This window comes from Harpegnathos saltator, unplaced genomic scaffold (genome assembly GCF_003227715.2).
Source record: "Harpegnathos saltator strain DR-91 unplaced genomic scaffold, Hsal_v8.6 scaffold556, whole genome shotgun sequence".
NCBI lineage: Eukaryota > Metazoa > Arthropoda > Insecta > Hymenoptera > Formicidae > Harpegnathos > Harpegnathos saltator.
In genome coordinates this window covers 470453-491871 of record NW_020230378.1, presented here as the reverse complement: position 1 = coordinate 491871, position 21419 = coordinate 470453, and the positions used below count along the sequence as shown (strand labels likewise).

The window sequence follows — 21419 nt, the reverse complement described above, 5'->3', positions numbered from 1 at the left end:
CGTTCAAAACTTTTTACTTAACCCAATATTTTTGAATGTATAGCAATAAATTTGTAACAAAGTAATATTATAAAAATATATAAAATAATATAAAACTTTATTTTTTTATGTGTGTACTTGTGTTACTTTTAAGCTAGCACAGAAATGATTTTTAGCAAAATGACTAGAATAACAAAATTGGGGAAAAAGCAACAAATTAGCAGTAAAAGAGCACTACATTTTTGTGCAGATTATATTTAGTTATACTAAAGTGGCTATATCAACTAATAGATATAATTTATTTTGCTAATTAACATAGTAAATTTTTTAATAGCAAACTTTAAGTCGAAATATATTGTAAATAGCACAAATGACATGAAAAAAATAATAAATTAAGATTATAATTACGATATTTTAAAGTATGATATTTTAATTTTTATTATAAAATTTTCTCCGTATATTGATTTTATTTTTGTAAGACTCATTTTATTTGATAATACGTGATTAATGAAATATTATACTTTCAAAGTATTTTCTTTGATTCTCTACGCGATAAACACAAAAATTTTTCGAAGAATACGCAATTTTCACATTTAGTTTTGTTTGCTATTTAATTAAAAATATATGTGATATGAAGTATGAGTTGATTCTTGAAGAAATTTACAAGGCATATAAATAAAATTTATTAGGTCAATCGGAAAGTTCCGTCCGTTTTCTTGCAAAACGTATAGCTTTATTTAAGAAACAAAATGAAAAAGTATATCAATCAAAGTATTGTCCATCGTTAGCGATGACTTTTTCCCATCTTTCGGTCAGCAAGCGAATTCCGCGGCGAAAGAATGACTCATATTTGGAGGTTACCCAGTCAGAGATCCATTTTTCGACGTTTTCATAAGAATTGAAGCATTCCTCAGCAAGTGCGTGTGCCATCGACCGAAACAAGTGGTAGTCGGAAGGGACACAGTCTGGTGAATAAGCCGCATAAGGTAACACTTCCCAGCGAGGTGCTTCTAACGTTTCTTTGATAGATTTTGTGACGTGAGGCCGAGCGTTGTCATGAAGCAAAATCACTATGCTGTCTCGTTTCATATTTTCGTCGTTTTTCGTGCAATGCTCGGCTCAAGCGGATCATTTGTTCTCTGTAGAGATCCCCTGTGACTGTTTCACCACTTTTCAACAGCTCATGGTACAGCACACCCTTCTAATCCCACCAAATACAGAGCATTACCTTCTTTCCGTGGATATTCCTTTTTGGTGTCAATGTTGAGGGTTGGCCGGGATCGCAAATAGTTTTTCGACGTTTGGGATTGTCAAAATAAATCCATTTTTTATCTCCAATGATGATACGATGTAAAAACCCCTTTCTTTGTTGCCTAATAAGTAGAATTTCGCAGGTGGTTTTTCGCCTTTCAATGTCTTTTGGCTTCAGTTCATATAGAACCCATTTTCCTTCCTTGTAAACCTTTCCTAAGGCTTTCAAACGATTGGAAATGACAGGTTAAGCACAATTTGATGCTTCTGCAAGTTGCTTTTGCGATTGACATGGGTCTTCGTCTACGAATGCCTGCAATTCTTCATCTTCGAATACTCTTGGCCGTCCAGAACGCTCTTTGTCCTCTACATCAAAATTACCAATTTTAAAGCGTCGAAACCATTCTCTACATGTTTTATCGGAAGGAGCATTATCACGATAAACTTCTATAAGCATTCGATGAGCTTCAGCTGCAGTTTTCTTCTAATTGAAGCAAAAGATTAACACTTCGCGCAAATGACGCTTATTTGGCTCAAATTTCGACATTTTCGATGCAGTGAAAAACAATGTTATTGATGCAAACGTATACTTTTATGTACTGAATGTTATTGACAAATGTCAAAACAAACTATTAAGCTCCGTTTAGACATTACAGGTTAACGACAGTTCTAGCTATAGCTACTTATCGCTAAACGGATGGAACTTTCCGATTTACCTAATATATTTCATTTTTAATAAGGTTTATTTACGTCTAGAAAGTTGTGCTTTATATCAATTTTTTTCTTTGTTGTAGAATCAAGGAGGTCCAGGAGGTCCAGTCGGACAAGGACCGACTTCTCAGCAGGGTCCTGGGGGGCCTATGGTGCCAGGTCAAATGGGACCAAATGGACCACAAAGTGGATCTCATATGATGCAAACCGGTCCAAATCAAATGGGTTCTAATGGACCGGGACAAATGGGTCCCGGTGCTCCTAGCCAAATGGGTCCTGGTCAAATGGGTCCAGGTGGGCCTGGACAGATGGGTCCCGGTGGGCCTGGGCAGATTGGTCCCGGTGGACCTGGTCAAATGGGTCCTGGTGGACCTGGACAGATGGGTCCTGGTGGACCCAACCAGATGGGTCCTGGTGGACCCAACCAAATGGGTCCTGGAGGACCTGGGCAGATGGGTCCATCTCATATGGTACAAGGAGGAGGACCTCCTGGTGGATCTCATATGGGTCAAGGTGGACCAGGACAAATGGGTCCAGGCAGTGGACCTGTGCCAGGTCCTCAGATGGGCACAGGAGGACCTCAAAACTCACAAATGGTTCCCGGGGGTCCTGGACATATGAGTGGACCACCAAGCCATATGAATGCAGGTGGTTCACAAGGACCAGGTCATATATCTGCCAGCGGTCCGTCCGGTCCGGGACATATGGGCGCGGGACCGCCAGGACCAGGGCATATGAATGCTAGCGGACCACCTGGCTCTGGACATATGAACACTACTGGTCCTCCTGGACCAGGTCATATGAATACTAGTGGACCTCCTGGACCAGGTAGCCACATGAATACCGGTCCTCCTATTCCGAGTCATATGAGCACTAGCGGTCCGAACGTTTCTACACATATGAACGCAAGCGGTCCAGGAAGTCACATGGGTCCTGGTGCTCCCAACCAGATACCTACAGGTGGTCCTACAGGACATAGTATGGGGCCGGGAGGTCCGAATCAAATGGGTCCTGGTGGTCCGAATCAGATGATACCGAGCAGTCAAGCACAAATGGGACCGAACGGACCGATGGGTCCCGTTGGACCAGCTGGACAGATCGGCCCGAATGGACAAATGGGTCATAATGGGCCGTCTCAAATAGGTCCGAACGGTCCTACGCAGATAAGCATGGGCGGTCCACCTGGACAAATGGGTATGAATACACCAGCAGGGGGGCAGATGGGTCCTGGAGGGCCAGGTAACCAAATGGGTCCAACGGGAGCAGGTAACCAAATGGGATCAGGTGCGCCGGGGAGTCAGATGGGACCTTCCGGTCCAGCAGGGCAAATGGGACCCGGAAGCGGACCCGTGGGACAATTAGGGCCGAATAGTCTTGGTCAAATGGGTCCGGGTGGTGCACCAAATAATGTACCAATGACAACAAGTAGCGGACCTGTTGGTACCATGGGTCCGGGAGGTGGGCCTAATGGACCTACTGGAGTAAATGCAGCTAGTGGACCTGGTGGGCAGATGAATACGGGTAGTGGTCCCGGAGGACAGATGGGTTCGACAGGTCCTGGAAGTGGCTCTAGTGGCCAAATGGGACCAGGGAATGGCCCTGCAGCACAGATGAATTCTGGCAGTGGACCTGGTGGTCAAATGGGACCAGGCGGCGCGCAGATGGGACACGGCGGTAGTGGACCTGGAGGGCAAATGGGACCAGGAAGTGGACAGATGGGACCGGGGAGTGGCCCCGCTGGTCAAATAGGACCAGGAGGACAAATTCCATCCGCTGGACCAGGGCAAATGATGCAAGGAGGTCCAGGTGCTCCGATGGGCCCGAACGCTCCGAGTAATCAAATAGGACCTGGACCGAATAATCAAATGGGACCTTGTGGTCCGAATAACCAAATTGGTCATGCAAATGCAACTGGACAGATGGGACCTAACGGACCGGCTGGTCAGCCTCCTACTACTCAAATAGGCCCCGGTACTCAAAATCAAAGCCAAGGCAATACAGCATCAATAGGCTCGGGTGCTCCGGTGAATCAAATGAGTCAAACTGGAAGTGGACAAATTGGCCCTCCCGGACCTACAGGACCTCCTGGACCTGGTCAAGAAAATTTAAATGCACTCCAAAAAGCGATCGACTCTATGGAAGAGAAAGGTTTACAGGAAGACCCGCGGTATTCGCAGTTATTAGCTCTCAGAGCTCGTCAAGGTAGCGGAATGAGCGAGAAACAAACTTTCAGTTCACTACAATTACAGCAGTTGCGGTATGTAAATGTTTTTCATGAGTACGTCACTTGTACGTTAATTTAAACGCCATATTTGAAATTTGTGTTTGCAGCGTTCAAATAATGGCGTACAGATTATTGGCGAGAAATCAACCACTATCACAACATCTTGCTCTTGCTGTACAAGGTGAGTTCTTCATAATATTTTTAGTAGAAACTATTAACTGTGGGTGACTACTCTATCTTTTGTATCTCTTTTTGTCACATAAATTTGTTTGGCTTATTATAGTTACATCTATTACAGTTTTTTATTTCCTTGTTTTATATATATTTGCTTCCGTTTCTATATACAATACAACGCATGAATTCAGCGCATAAATCATTTTTTAATGTAGAAAAATATAAATGAGCATGCTGTCTCTAGATTATTGACGCGTATTTTTCCGGAGGCCAGAATTTCGAGACCGAGCATGTCTTTAACTACCGTGTCACTTGGTGGCAATATCATATATACGATCATATAATTGTTCAATTAATTGTATTTCATAAATGAGCATTCGATCTAAGAAACATGTTAACCTGTATAAATCAACATTCTTCTACTTTATTCTTATATAAAAATGACATTATATTTTTTTCAACATTTACTGAGCAAAATAGAAATATTAATTATAACTTTTTATATGAAAACAGATTAAACAAGTTAAAAAATTCAATATTATTCTAACACACTATTATTTCACATTGTGTATTATTCGCACGTGTTATATTGCAAATATAAACATGGCCGATACCTTGAGTCATAATATTCGCATAATACAAATAATACACAAGCGATAAGACTGGCTATTTCTATGCAATTGATATTGTTGCGTTCGCTCACACTCGCTTACATGACCGGGAAATAAATAAATACCTGTCTTAAAGGATAGCAACCTTTGACTTTGAGAGACCTCCAGCTTGTACCACTAGGTACAAGTAACAATGCCTTTCTCTGTAGTCGCCGTGCGCTCGGGATAGCACTAGAGATGTCGCTTCCGAACGACATCTCTTAACGTTATCTAGGGAGAGGAGAATGTTGTGAGCGTGGAGCGTCAGGTAGCTCAGTGGTTTAGAGCAGTCACCCAGCAAGCGAAAGACCCGAGTTCGATTCTCGGTCTAGCGACTACCGCGCTCTTGATATTTTTCTCTCTTCGGAAAGAAAATAAGATGCAGGTCCCGAACGCACGGCGTCCCGTCACCACCTAGTACGCCCTCCTTTCATGGTTTCACCGAGAAATAAATAAATATACAAATTTATAAAAATACTTAGTGTTTAATCAGCTTCTATTTACAGCGTGATAAAGGTAATTGTAATTTCGCAATCTCGAATTCATCATACGTCAGCTCGGCCGGAAGCTCATATGCAATTGACTCTCGAAACGATCCTGGTTTTCGAAAGCGCAACAATATTAATCACGACTGCATATTGTATCACTGCCAGCAGTAATCGCTGCAATTAAAGACATGTTCTGTCTTGAGATTATAATATGACTTCTGGCAAGATATGCATTGGTAATTTGAAAATGGCACGCATATCAATATTAACATATACTCAAAAAAGACTCAATTATGTACGTGCGAACGTTCATACACTACAATTGTTATAGTTGCATCTTTAATTTTTTAAATGTATATAACTATTAATACGAGCTGTTTTGCGTTATACACTGCCTATTATTGATATGATACTAGAAAATCGTACATAATGCTTAGAATACCTTGGAATGTCATACATTAAGTTTTCTACTTTGAAATATATACGCTGTTGAATACTTGTTGCATTGATTTCAATTTTCTCTCTCTGTGATTTCATAATAGTTAGATTGTATTACTTGATGGATTATGCTGCTAACGTTTCTAAACTATGTAATGATCGAAACAATATATGTATTGTAGTATTTATACAAAATAGAGTAGGATGATCCTGACAAAATGAATTTAAATAGGTGGAGCTCCATCTCCCGGGGTAGGTCAACGTCCTATAGATCCATCTCAAACCCCTGCTGCAGCAGTTGGATCACAAATTCCAGGTCCGAATGTCATTGGTCCCGCAGGTGTGACTCGGCCAGGTTGTCAGACACCGCAGCAACAACAACAGCAACCACAACCTGGCACTAAGACTAACAGAGTAACAAGTGTTGCGAAACCGGCTGGGTTAGATCCATTATTGATACTACAAGAACGAGAGAATAGGTAAACACGAGATTGTTGAGAACAATATATGATATGAAAACTATACTCATAAACTATATTATATTAAACTAAGCACTATACTCATAAACTATATTATATTAAACTAAGCACTTAACCCCTTGACTGTGGATGACGTGTACAGCTGCATGAAAAAGTCGTGCCACCAGTGTGGATGACGTATATACAGGGTGTCTCATAACTAACCTGGCAGAGCTCGTGGAGATATAGAGCGAGTTAAGACAAATATAAAAGTCCCATACCGTCTTGTGAGATTCGCAATAATTATCGAGTTATTAATGACAGAAATTAGAGGAATGAGCGCGCACGGAAACGTTATGGGAGGAGCATCTAGCCGCTCAGGCTAGAGAGCACTGCCCAGTCGACAAAGGAACTGTTGCCGGCGCGCGGCGAGGGGAAGGACAACGCGCCAATGTTTATGTCCTTACCTCGCCGCTCCTACATCCCGCCGCACCGCGTCTATGCTCGCGCCGAAATGGCCGCTGAATATTCGCGATTACAATTACGAGATTATTTTATGAGGTACCACAGACAGCTCATATTGAATTATAAAGTTCAAGGTTTAAAAGTTCTTTGATCAAGGAAAAGGAGAACATCGAAAAGGAGAAAGCGATAGAGAGCGATAAGATCTACAGAAATTCTCATTGTTTTCTATCGCAATTTATCGTTTTGCTGCATCGGATCCGAAAGAAATAATATCGCGTAAAGACAGAGTACGATGAACACTTTTCATCGTACTCTATTGTACTCTATCGTTAGGAGAATATTTAATTGTTAGAGTATGAAGTATAGAATTCGCGTAGAGACTCATCGTGTCCTATCGTTCTATTCAAGTCTACACGGAAAATATGTTTGGTTGAATGAACCAATTTTCTGACGAAATGAGAGAGAGAGAGAGAGAGAGAGAGAGAGAGAGAGAGAGAGAGAGAGAGAGAGAGAGAGAGAGAGAGAGAACGATTAAGAAATTTTGATTAAGAATAGCACAATTTTGTTTAAGTTAACCAGTAGAAACTATCATTTCCACACCACCTTGTGAGGTAGATAGCTTGGCGCGTTTTATTTTTAAGTGAAATGATAGTTTTTTGTACTACCCTGAAATAAAATAAATAAAATAATTGCCCTTTCGGAAGTTTATTATTTATCGCATCGGATTTTCTTGTCGAATTTTAATATCAAATTTGGATTCAGCGAGCCCAAAAACCCTTATTATAAAAATATCATAAAGAAAATTCGACATTTTTTACAACACAAAAATAGCACGACTAGTACATTTCTGCCTCCGCAGTCAAGGGGTTAAACTTCGCAAATTATATATATAGGATGCTAAAAAAGTATACCAACAAACTTGGAGAGATAATAGAGAATACATGAATAAGCAACATAATACAACAGATAAGAAACTAATGATCGGAAAAGCATTATGTATGACATAAAGTGTCAAAGAAAAATATCCTTATTATACAATTGCATTTTATTGACATACCTTTTTTGTACGTAATAATAACGAAGAAATGCACTCAATTTCCAATAAATGAAATAATCATTTCAAAACGTAAAAAATGCAAAAAATGAAACAACATAGAAAGATCACAATCTGAGCTATATTTCTATTGACTGAATACATCCTCCTATTGTATAATATTATAAAATTTAAACATATTTAGTTAATTATATGCTAATATTATTGTCTTTAGTTAAGATTAAATTCATTTTTTCTGCTTATGTACATAAAATAATATGTTGGTAAAGTGCAATTGTACTAGGTGCGCAACTAAGTTTCCGGGTTTTTTTGATCAATGAAAAATGGAAAATTTCAAGAGAAATACAAAAAATGGTTTATTCAAAGTATCATCCCTCGCTAGCTACACATTTTTGCTATCTCTCTGGCAATACATGAATACCGCGACGATAAAATGATGCGTCTTTGGACCAAAACCATTCATCCAACCAATTTTGCACTTCTTCGAAATTGGCGAAGTGTTGCCCAGCCAAGCCATCGACCGGAACAAGTGATAATCGAAAGGGGTCAGGTCTGACGAATACGGCGGGTGCGGTAGCAGATCCTATTTCAGCGTTTTGATGGTGTCCTGGACGATGGAAGTGCGATGGCACGGAGCGTTGTCGTGCTGCAATATTACTCGTTCGTGTCTCGTGTCCCATTCTGGCCGTTTTTCGAGCAATGCATGATTCAAATTGATCAGTTGTTGTCGGTAGCGATGCCCATTGACCGTTTCGCCCGGCTTCTTTTCAGCAGCTCATAGTACACGATTCCTTTCTGGTTCCACCAAACGCAGAGCATTGTCTTCTTTTCGAAGCGATTTGGTTGTGCCGTCGATGTTGACGCTTCGCCAGTAGGTGAAAGCCACGATTTTTTACGTTTGGGATTCTCGAAATATATCCACTTCTCATCGCCAGTAACAATTCGATACAGGAAACTCTTTCTTTCATGTCGCAAAAGCAAAATTTCGGAAGTGGCTCTTCGATTTTCCATCTGTCTCTCAGTCAACTCATGCGGCACCCATTTTCCTTCCTTTTGAATTTTTCCCATGGCATGTAAACGTTTGGAAATACCTTGGCGAGTCATGTTTAATGCCTCCGCAAGTTGATCTTGTGTTTGCGTATCATCTTCATCCAATAACTCTTGCAGGTCGACGTCCTCAATTGTTTTTGGTTTTCCGGAGTGCTCCTTATCCTCAGTGTCGAAATCGCCACTTCTGAAGCGTTTAAACCAATCTTCACAGGTAGTTTTCGATGGTGCATGTTCGCCGTAGGTCTCCTCAAGCAAACGACGTGCTTCAGCTACACTTTTTTTCAAGTTAAAGCAGGAAAGCAAAGCTTCCCGCAAATGCTGTTTATTTGGCACAAAACTCGACATCTTCGTTGTTAGAAAAAATATTTTTGCGTTGCGATATGTATTGGTATTACGACTGGTTATTGTTAACAGATGTCCAAGCTATAAAAAAACACAACTTCAGACATGTATGTCGACTATATGTATCGTTAGCGCCATCCATGTGTGAAACCCGGAAACTTAGTTGCGCACCTAGTATAATAACGATTTTTTTTTTTTTTAACATCTTATATCATATATAATGCGTTTATGATCAATAGTTTCCTATCTCATATTATATTTATTTGCGTATCTTATTTATGTTTATTTACATATCTTCTATTATCTCTCAAATTTGTCGATATACCTTTTTAATACTCTGTATACACATACATACGTACTTGCGCAACATACACATGCACATACACATAATCTAAAAATTGTTTTTACCAAAAAAAAAGGATATTTTACGCTGAATCCAACCATATATAATAATGCTACTTTCCGACATACGAACTTTTCAAAAAGATAGGAACTCTTTATACAGAGTAATTCAGAATAACTTCCTATTCCTGAAATGACATGTTCTTTTTTCTCTTGCAAAATATTATCCGAAGCTTAGTTTTTGAATTATAAAGATAAGTATTGGGTTGGCAAATAAGTTCGTTCGGTTTTTGTTTCAGTGTAAGTTTCATGCGGATTCGCTTTTCTTTTCTCAGCGCTATCGTGCAAATCGAATACACATTTGAAAGATTATGTTTCACTGTTTATGTCGTGCTGTGTTTAGTTTGGCTAACATCAGTATTGTGTATGCTGCGTAGCTGTGAACATGGAAATAAATAACGTGCATTATCGTCACATTTTGCTCTATTATTTTAAAAAAGGCAAACGAGCTGCGGATGCTCATAAAAAGATATGCCGTGTGTATGGAGATCATGCCTTAACAGAACGCGTATGCCAAAAGTGGTATGCCAATTTCCGTTCTAGAGATTTCGACGTCAATAATGCGCCCCGCTCCGATCGCCCGACCGAGATTAATTCAAGTGACATTAAAGCTATAATCAAAGTAAATCCATCCCAATCGGTACGAGAGATTGCTACGACATTGAATATATCCCACACAAGCGTAGAAAATTTGCGCCAGCTGGGATACGTTTCTCGGCTTAATGTTTGGATGCCGCATCAATTAACCGAGACTAACTGACCATACGCATTTGTTCCCGTAATATTAAGAGTTCTATTTTCAATTTTATATTCGGTTCAATTATGAGTTGTGAACTTTCTTTCCCCCTCCTGGCGGGCAAAATTAACGAGAGCAAAGGTTAACATCCTATCAATCGCAATTGAATGGAAGTTATAAAAATGATGTGCAATGTTATTACGTACATCAATAACCTCATGGTATTAGGCTCTTAACATAAGCCTGCGTCTGACGATGAGTTATACCGTCCTTGTCTACCTGTACTATCCTTTTGTACCTGATCCGTAATTAGTAAACTACTTATTTTTATAACTCAAAAACTAAGCTTCGGATAACATTTTGCAAGAGAAAAAAGGACATGTCATTTCAGAGAAGGAGGAAATTGTTCTGAATCACCCTGTATACAAGGTGTCTCAAGATGCCCATGTTAAGCGGCCTTCCCTCCGTCCCGAAAAACATGCATTTTCTTGAAAAATATTTTTCTTTGCGTGTATATATATGCGCGCGCGCGTGTATGTGTGTGTGACAGTAAATTATACACATTAGTAAAAAAAATTTTTTTAATCAAATTTTGTGTTTGATATGCAGAGTCGCATCCCGTATATCACTTCGGATGGAACAGCTTAGTAATTTACCAACGAATATGCCAGAGGATCTACGTATACAAGCGCAGATCGAACTACGCATGCTTAGAGTACTAAACTTTCAGAGACAGTTGCGATCAGAGGTATTCACTTTAATGTATATGTAGTTTTTTTTTTTATATAACTGTTAGAGCGTTTTGCTTGATTTATGTTTTATTTATCATTATCTTTTCATGGTTCTTGGTTCTAGATTTTAGCGTGTACTCGAAAAGATACTACTTTAGAGACGGCTGTGAATGTGAAAGCTTATAAACGTACAAAACGGCAAGGATTGCGCGAGGCAAGGGCTACCGAAAAATTGGAGAAGCAACAAAAATTAGAAGCAGAACGTAAACGTAGACAAAAACATCAAGTAAGTTTATTTTATATGTTTATATTGCGTACTTTTTATATCATATCGATAATATGTTACGATAAGTTATGTAAAAGTACAAGTATTACATATTATATATCATATTACGTATTATTATGTATCATGTTTATAGGAATTTCTTACTTCCGTACTGCAACATGGAAAAGACTTTAAAGAATTCCATCGCAATAATGTTGCAAAGTTGGCTAGACTCAATAAAGCAGTGCTTAACCATCACGCAAACGCTGAACGAGAACAAAAGAAGGAACAGGAACGTATTGAGAAGGAACGTATGCGTCGTCTAATGGCAGAAGACGAAGAGGGATACAGAAAATTAATTGACCAGAAGAAAGACAAACGTTTAGCATTTTTGTTGTCTCAAACCGACGAATACATCAGCAATCTGACGGAAATGGTCAAGCAACATAAAATGGAGCAAAAGAGGAAACAAGCTGAAGAGCAAAAGCGTAAGAAGGTAGCATCAGAAGTATGCTTTTTAAAATCAAGTGTTGTTTTGTGATGAATTAACGTGATATCAATGAAACTTTATGATTACGCAGAAAAAGAAGAAGTTGCAAGATGGTGAAACTGGAGAAGATGGCGCAGCTAATGACGATACTCGTGTTGGCGTAATAGAAACGTCCACTGGTCGTACATTGACCGGTGATGAGGCTCCGTTGATGAGTCAACTGTCTGCATTTTTGGAGGCTCATCCAGGATGGGAACCAATTGAATCAGATAGCGAAGAAGATGATGATGATGATGAAGAGGACAATGGAAATGAGAGCGAAGATAAATCTGATGGTATGTTTACAATTTTTCTTTGTTTACAGACTTATTTTCATTAATTTATAATTAATTAATTTACGAAATATCTATTAGGCAAGGAAAAATCTACAGGCGATTCTGAAGAAGAGAAGGTGAAGAAAACGATACACAAGGCGAAAGTGGAGGATGACGAATATAAAACAGAAGAACAGACATATTACAGCATCGCACATACTATTCGTGAAGTGGTTACAGAGCAGGCGACCATTATGGTGAACGGAAAATTGAAGGAATATCAGATTAAGGTATCATATTCAATTTAACAAAATGTTTTTACCTTACTCAATATTTTATATTCTTTCTCTTTTCTAGTATAATAAAATTTAACCGATTATTTTAGGGTTTGGAGTGGTTAGTATCGCTGTTTAACAATAATTTAAACGGTATCTTGGCAGATGAAATGGGTCTTGGTAAAACTATTCAGACGATTGCTTTGGTAACATATCTTATGGAGAAAAAGAAAGTCAATGGTCCATTCCTTATCATTGTTCCACTATCGTAAGTTTCTATTCTATTAAAAATCTAGGCGTTATATATTACTCATGAAAGTTATTCTTATAACATGTTTTTTATATATTTTTCTAGAACGTTATCAAACTGGGTTCTTGAATTTGAAAAATGGGCACCAAGCGTTGTTGTAGTATCATACAAAGGTTCCCCAGCCGGTAGAAGAGCGATACAATCTCAAATGCGAGCTACGAAGTTTAATGTTTTATTAACAACTTATGAGTACGTTATAAAAGACAAAGGCGTGTTAGCAAAACTGCAATGGAAATATATGATCATTGACGAGGGACACAGAATGAAAAACCATCATTGCAAGCTTACCCAAGTATTAAATACACATTATTTGGCTCCTCATCGGCTTCTTTTAACTGGTACACCGTTGCAAAATAAATTGCCAGAATTGTGGGCTCTTCTCAATTTCCTATTACCTTCAATATTCAAGTCTTGCAGCACATTTGAGCAATGGTTTAATGCTCCTTTCGCGACTACCGGTGAAAAAGTAAGCACTTTGTGTATATATAAAAAGTATACAATTTCTTTATAATAATTTTTATCTAATATTTTTGTTTAATATCACATCATTATAATATCATATCATTATGACATCATATAGGTGGAACTTAACGAGGAAGAAACTATATTGATTATTCGTCGTTTACACAAAGTCTTGCGGCCTTTCCTATTAAGACGTTTGAAGAAGGAAGTAGAATCTCAATTACCCGACAAAGTAGAATATATTATCAAGTGCGACATGTCTGGCCTTCAGAAAGTACTTTATAAGTATGTTATAAGTATGTTATAAGTGTGTCATCGTATCATTCGCTTTCCATATTTTACTTTCTATATTTCTATATTGTAGAATTAACTTTTATATATGTGATAATATTAACTCTAATTTTGTCTAGGCATATGCAAAGCAAGGGCGTACTATTAACTGATGGATCAGAAAAAGGGAAACAAGGAAAAGGTGGGGCCAAAGCTCTTATGAATACTATCGTACAACTGAGGAAATTGTGCAATCATCCATTCATGTTCCAAGCCATAGAAGAGAAATATTGCGAACATGTAGGCACACAAGGTTCCGGTGTTATTACTGGGTGTGTATATCAATCACGACCGTTGCCGAAATATACAAAATATTTTGTATATAGAATAAAATTTATTTAAATTATATTTGTCTTTAGGCCCGATTTATATCGCGCATCTGGAAAGTTCGAACTTCTCGATCGCATTCTTCCTAAATTGAAAGCCACGAATCACAGAGTTTTATTGTTCTGTCAAATGACTCAATTAATGACGATCATGGAAGATTATTTGAGTTGGCGAGGATTTATGTACTTACGGTTGGATGGTACAACGAAAGCGGAGGACAGAGGTGATCTGTTGAAGAAATTCAATGATCCCGGATCAGAATATTTCCTTTTCTTACTGTCCACACGTGCTGGTGGCCTTGGTCTAAATCTTCAAGCTGCCGATACAGTAATTATTTTCGATTCTGATTGGAATCCTCATCAGGTACGTGATATTAATAGAATGCACAAAATAAGTTAATAACAATTAATAGCATTTAGAAATGATGTATACGTATACATATTATAGGATCTACAAGCTCAAGACAGAGCACATCGAATCGGACAAAAGAACGAAGTACGTGTACTTCGACTAATGACTGTCAACTCTGTCGAAGAACGGATATTAGCAGCAGCTAGATATAAATTAAATATGGACGAGAAAGTTATTCAAGCTGGTATGTTTGATCAGAAATCTACTGGGTCTGAGCGGCAGCAGTTTCTTCAGAGCATTTTACATCAAGATGACGCTGACGATGAAGAAGAAAATGAAGTACCCGACGACGAAACTGTTAATCAAATGATTGCTAGGACAGAAGGTGAATTCGAAATATTCCAGAAATTGGATGTGGAACGCGAGGAAGCCAATATGGGTCCCAATCGTAAGTCGCGATTATTGGAAGAAGCCGAATTGCCTGACTGGCTGGTGAAAGATGATGACGAGGTGGAAAGATGGACGTATGAAGAAGACAAAGACAGGTTTCTTGGAAGAGGTTCGAGACAACGTAAAGAAGTTGATTATACGGATAGTTTGACTGAAAAAGAATGGTTGAAAGCAATCGATGACGATGGTGCAGAATATGAAGAAGAGGAGGAAGATGATAAGAAGAAGAAGAAAACACGAAAACGGAAGAAAAAAGGCGAAGAAGACGACGAGCCGATGCCGAAGAAACGAAGAGGCGGCGGAGCTTTGGTTGATCCCAAAATGAAACAGGCTATGAAGAAATTAATCATGTTAGTTGTTAATTATACCGATAGTACTGATGGCCGAGTATTGAGTGAACCTTTCATGAAATTACCATCACGAAGAGAATTGCCAGATTATTATGATATAATTAAGAAACCTTTGACTATTAATAAATTGTTGCAAAAAATCGAAGAGGGTAAAGTAAGTATTTGTTTTATGTATTCGACAGGAATCTTTCCATTAGATATAAATATTTATAATTTTATTTTTTCAAGTATGCCGATTTTGACGAATTGGAGAAAGATTTTATGCAACTTTGTAAAAATGCTCAAATTTATAATGAAGAAGCATCTCTTATTCATGAGGACTCGATAGTATTGCAATCCGTTTTCACGAATGCACGTCAGCGCCTTGAAGAAGAGGGTAATAATTCTGACGGAGATGATAAAGGTATGCGTATATTTTAATTTCTTGGGAAAATCGAAATGAAAAAAATATGCTATACAAATGTATATATATATTTTTTTTTTTATTGCAGATGGTGAAGAGGGTTCGGATGCGGATTCCAGTGTAAGAATGAAAATTAAATTAAAGGGTAGAAAAGGCGAGGGAAGAGGTGGTCGTAGGAAGCGAGTTACTAAGAAGTATATATCCGACGACGAGGATGACGCTGATGATAATTAAGAAATATAGATTTTATTTATCTCTTAAAACGGTGTTAGGCAGAATTCATTCGCACATAATAACATTTCTGAATTTTGAATTTAAATGTAAAGAAAGGGAAGGGTGAGTAAAAGAGAGAAAGAAAGAATGAATGTCCATACGTACATGGTATATCATATGTATGTAGAGTATATTTTATGTATTTTATATATAAAATACATAATACATACATATGTAACAGCTAAGTTTTGTTCTTACGAATACATTTTGTCTAACATCGCTTGAAAAAAAAAATGAATCCAGTTTAAATATTTATCTCTAGATACTTGATAAATTACTATTAGAAGATAACTTGATAGTATATTATTCGTCAATAGAATGTTAGCTGATAAAATGAAAGCTATAAAAGTACAACTACGAATTATATTTTGAATTACAAGTTTTTGACTTGTGACAGTCTTTACTGAAAGACTCGCTATTTAGTTATGATTCTGATAGGCTTATTGGTAAATATTGAATTTGAATAAGATTATAACTCTATTTAAAATATTTTAATACAGAAACACTTAACGCATTACAATTTTTATGTTGTACGCATTTGCGCATTTAGTAATTAATGTAGAGCGACTGCATATTGTACAGAACACAATAGAAACTAGCGTTAAAATTTACTTTAAAGATACTTTTTGTTTTAGTTTCATTATTTGCGATAAAACCCAATATATTGTACTTGAATTTTGATCGCTGATTTTTCTTTTTTCTTTTTTGTTTTTTTTTTTTAGCCCATGTTTGTCTTAGAATAGCGTGGACATTTGAATACGTTATTCTATGTCTCACTGCAATTGTATAATAAAATATATTACATTTCTGTCTACATATATAAATGTATATATATACATATATACATGCATATATAATAAGTGACACACATGCATGTAAATATATATGTGTGTGTGTGTGTGTATATATATATATACACAACGTATAAAAATATTTTCAATTTGTCGAAATAGTATCATGTTATTCATTTGCAAATATTTGAGCGATACAGTTAACTGTACACATATTACAATATTATTCAATTGCTGTTCTGAAGCCAATAATTTATATTGAAATTATTATTGGGTTGGCCAAAAAATAATATTGAATTTTTCAGTAAGAAACAGAATTTTTTTTTTTTTTTTAATATAGAAAATTTTATTAAATGAAATTTTAAACATTTTGATCTATGACTTTTTGCCATCTTATATAGCTTCATAATACCATTCTCCCAAAATTTGCCATTTTTTTTTTCAATAAAAAATTTTGAAAGATGCATTTCATAGGCCTTTGGAGAATCAAAATTTTTTCCATTAATTAAACGAATTTTATAAAGAACGAAATAAGTGAAAATTTGATAGTGCTAAAGTCATATGAATATGGTGGATGAATAAGAACATCCTAATTCAACTCTCAATTTTTGCCGAGTCTGTAATGATCTTGTGACCTTGCGTTGCGTTGGCTCAGTGGAAAATTATTTTTTTCCTATTGGCAAGTTCTGATCGTTTTTCTTAATATTTTCTTTCAAATTATCCAACTGCAAACAGTACCAGAATTAATGCTTTTTGATTAAATAATAGGAGGCTCATAAAATGGTATTTCCTTACAATTCCAATGTGCACATAACATGACTTTGGGGTGTAAACCAGTTTTGGAGGTTAACAAAAGATTAACGAGATTGATCCTGGTTTATTTTAATGTTTTTTTCGTATCACATTATTTTAAATAGTTGATTTTTCATCCCCAGTAACAATTCGCTTCAAAAGTAGTTTTTATTATGTATTAGAAACGAATCACAAGCCGAAATTCTACCGACTAAATTTTTTCACTTAAATTGTGCAGAACCTAAATATTATATCTAGGAATATTAAGTTGATACAAATGGTTTTCAACGTTAGATTTCGATATTCTCAACAATTTTCCGTGTAGTATAACGTACATTATTTTTAAATTATATCAAATTAAGGCTTCGATCGTTATCAATCCTAATATGTCTGCTAGAACGTTTGTCATCGGTAAGACTAAAATCTCCATCACAATATTTTTTCAATCATCTTTGCATCATTCTTTCATTCATCACCATCCACACCATGAAATTTTTTTGCTGTTTGTACAGCGTTTTTATTTTTGCGGAAATAAAAAAGCATAATTACACGAAAATACATCTCATTATTCATCTTTAAATCAAAATAAACACTAAAAAAATTTAACCAAATATAATTAATTTTTTTAATTACATGTTAAAATCTTAGCTTTTAGACTTATATGTGTTTTATAGGTTACGAATAATCTTTTGTTTTAAAAACAGCAAAAACAATCTCTTGTGGAAAAGTCCGACCTTACTTATTAGCTAACCCAATATTATATTGTTATTTTATATTTTAATTCCTGAAGTTTTATACATAAATATATAATTTTGAAGTTTAGTGATATGAATATGGATTTTAATTAAGATATGAAATCCGAATATGAATAAAACAATATTTCATTTGACAAGGTTATTAAAAAATTAATTTCTAAAATAAATATTAAAACCATTGTTATTATTTGAGACGAAATATTTAACTGTAATCGTTGTCAGAAGCAGCTTGATAATGTGTATAAGAAGTTATATGGTTATTAACGTTATCACTTAAATTAAGTTTCAAAAATAAGGAAAATATAACTTTGGATCTTTAACATTGAAAAAATTATTTTTTCTTAGAAACTGAATCTCACAAAGATACAATTTATTCGATATTTTTAATTTATTTTTATACATGAAATATTATATGCACGTATCCTTTTCGATTGTGTCACTAATCCAGCTACACTTTATATATTTACCATGTTATAATTTTTAAATATAAAAATGATTATGATGTATTTGTACTAGAATTTTAAGTCGCAAAATTTTTATGTATTAAATTAAGAAATAAGCATCTTCGTAACAAATTTATTGTAATTTCATCAAGGTACTATATGCGCTTCAGTGTATACTATTATTATATTATAAAATGGGAAAGTATTCATAAATAAATTACAGTATACTGTACGAGTTGCGTAAATATAAAATGGATATGGCACTGTTAAAATTACAGCATAGATGAAAGCATAGAAGAAAATTAGATACTTAATCGATTTTACGATATATCTAACAAAAATATTACTTACAAGGAACATCCGTGAAGTGTATGTCTCTGCTTCCGACGGAAGTTGACATATTTGTAGAGTAGCCAAAAATAAGAGACCCATATATTTTTTATGGCTCAGGTTTAAGGGATGAGACTGTCCTTCACAGTTTCATCCCCTTTATGTTATCTCAATAATTATTGCAGATGGGAAAAAACTTTTTAAACAAAAATTGTACGACAATAAAAACCAGTTTTACAATTTTTGTTTAAAAAATGTTTTCCTATCTGCAATAATTATCGAGATAGCATAAAGAAAATGAAATTTTAAGAGGCAGTTTCATTCCTTAAACCTGAGCCATAAAAAAAATATGGGTTTCTTATTTCTGGCTACTCTACAAATATGCCAACTTTCGTCGAAATCGGAGACACACTTCACAGCTGTTCCTTGTAAGTTTCAATTTTTTGAATTAATTAAACTTTATTCATTATAATGATTAATACTACGTGATAATAGCCCTAATAGCACAGATATCCAGAGGACATCCAGAGTACGTCTTAAGAACGTCCTCGGGACGCACCCAGAGAAATGATTTATTACATTCAAATAAATTAGTACATTAGAATACTATTTATTTGAATTCATAATACTTTTACTTGTATGAATAAAATATTTATTAGATTTAGGCTATAAGAGTTACATGATGCAAGTAAATAAATTTATTTACTTATAATTATGCCACGTAAAGATATATTTTTTAGATATGAAATAAATGCGATATTTAAAATTGATAATTTAAATAAGCATTTCTTTTGATTAAATAAATGCTATACTGAAGTCAAAGAAACCGCCAATTTACGGACCGGGCGGCAAGCACGTTATGCGCTTCGACGTTCAAATATTGTCCTGTTTTGTCTCGCTTCACGCTCGTCTTTTTCGATTTCTCGTCCACTACGGGTACAGGTACAGGTAACAACGTGAATGATAAATTGTGAAAAGTACAATGGATGATCAAATAAAAACATTTTTAGAAAGTACGGGATTAGGAAGCTACTCGGATATTTTCATATGTAAGTACATTGCAAATTCCAATCGTTTGAAGCTGTGTGAGAGTCAAATGTTCTGTAGTCGCATCGCCACGGGTTCCTCACGACGATCCTCGCAGGCCGCTGCGGTGGTCGCGTGATCAGGGATCGCACGTGAAGATTCCGTGAATATGTAGACTCGCGCTCACGAACTTTTTTTGACGAGGATCGGGTTGGCTAATCTGCGAGCCGAGGCAGTGGCACTTTTCGTTCCAGATGAGCACATCCTCAGCTTCAACGTATTGTAATATCATTACAAAAAACAAAATCGAAATTAATCAAATAGAAGAAATTACTGCAGATATTCTTCCTTTATTCATTGCTCCAATCGGTGATCAATTACGGTACAAGAAGGCTGTCGAAACTTACAAAGGAAAGGTGAGATTATAACGTTTATTTTTAATGAATTACTGCCATTGATTTTTTCATGTAATAAAATTAAAAAGGTATATAGGTTTCAGTTGAAAGTAGTGAACAAACGACTCCTAAAGGTGACTGCATAATTGAAGTTATTAGTAAAGCAGACTGGAAAAATGTATATGCTTTGAAAGAAGAGGATGAGAATCTTGTTAACGATGAAGTGTTAGCTATAAAGAACACGAGTGAAGAAAGTGCATAACCATTTCTTAAAAAAATCAAGCTCGACAGTTCGAGTTTACCTTCGACATCATCAAAAATAGAAAACAATACAACTTCAAAGGTCGTCAAACTAAATTCTAAAGAAATAACTTAATTTTCTCCTATATTTTTACATTTCTTTACATTCAACTCTAAAACTATAAGAGTTCTTACACAATATATAGCATAATAAACCAAAATTTTATTTCATGGTGCACTATTGGCGCATTATTCATGACAATGGTCCTCTACATAACTTTTGGTGCATGAGATTCGAAGGAAAGCACGCACTAGGGTTACAAGCAGCTCGAAATTCCGCGAGTCGAATAAATTTAACTCAAACCATTGCAATCGATTACCAGTTACATTTAACATACAGACTATCGAATAATGAAATCTTAAATAGCATAATAAAGGACCTCGGGCTACCGGTATAATTTGTCAAGTTGATGAAAAGTTCATCCCAGTTAAATGGATCGATTATAACAGGCGATTATATAAAATAGCGAGATGTGTTGTATTACGTATACTGGTATACACGACGATTTGCCACATTGTGGATTAGTGAATACTATATTACGCACTCTCGGTTTTGACGAGCACTGTCATTCATATGTTGTTAAACCAAATGAAATTAATGTTCAGAATCAATATATTTATGTAAATAATTTGCCGGATATAACACCTTTATATATGCGCAAAATGAATAAAATGCAGTATAATTATACCGTATAATAAAAACTGCGTTATTGTAATATTAAAATCATATTATTATTCTATGTTCATTTAAATAAAAATAAACAAGTTTTAAACGTTGTTTTTATTTAATTTTTGCATAAAGTAAAGCAATAGGCATATACACAAATAACATAC

The 21419-nt window shown here is 35.9% G+C and overlaps 2 protein-coding genes across 2 annotated transcripts in view; both read left to right on the top strand.

The window, feature by feature from the left end:
* brm (ATP-dependent helicase brm) overlaps positions 1-16371 on the top strand; it is a 73666-nt gene extending 57295 nt beyond the window's left edge. Inside the window, exons 3-18 of the mRNA XM_025303548.1 lie at positions 2025-4198; positions 4273-4346; positions 6148-6394; positions 11032-11170; positions 11278-11439; positions 11573-11914; positions 12000-12243; positions 12322-12512; positions 12608-12765; positions 12853-13273; positions 13388-13554; positions 13680-13871; positions 13959-14289; positions 14374-15231; positions 15306-15480; positions 15569-16371. Coding sequence (XP_025159333.1) covers positions 2025-4198; positions 4273-4346; positions 6148-6394; positions 11032-11170; positions 11278-11439; positions 11573-11914; positions 12000-12243; positions 12322-12512; positions 12608-12765; positions 12853-13273; positions 13388-13554; positions 13680-13871; positions 13959-14289; positions 14374-15231; positions 15306-15480; positions 15569-15714 — 6021 coding nt within the window. The 3' untranslated portion in view covers positions 15715-16371. The remainder of the gene's footprint in view (positions 1-2024; positions 4199-4272; positions 4347-6147; positions 6395-11031; positions 11171-11277; positions 11440-11572; positions 11915-11999; positions 12244-12321; positions 12513-12607; positions 12766-12852; positions 13274-13387; positions 13555-13679; positions 13872-13958; positions 14290-14373; positions 15232-15305; positions 15481-15568) is intronic.
* A 3266-nt stretch (positions 16372-19637) lies between these two features.
* Positions 19638-21049, top strand: LOC105181107 (uncharacterized). Its single transcript, XM_011137664.3, has 2 exons — positions 19638-20306; positions 20383-21049. The coding sequence occupies exons 1-2, from the start codon at positions 20145-20147 to the stop codon at positions 20545-20547; spliced, it is 327 nt and encodes a 108-aa protein (XP_011135966.1). The 5' UTR covers positions 19638-20144; the 3' UTR covers positions 20548-21049.
* The last annotated feature ends 370 nt before the right edge of the window (positions 21050-21419 follow it).

Excerpts from the sequence above, each read along its gene's own strand:
- LOC105181107 (XM_011137664.3), top strand. The coding sequence starts at position 20,145 with ATGAGCACATCCTCAGCTTCAACGTATTGTAATATCATTACAAAAAAC. Across the intron at positions 20,307-20,382 it reads TCGAAACTTACAAAGGAAAG|GTTTCAGTTGAAAGTAGTGA; the intron begins GTGAGATTATAA and ends AAAGGTATATAG.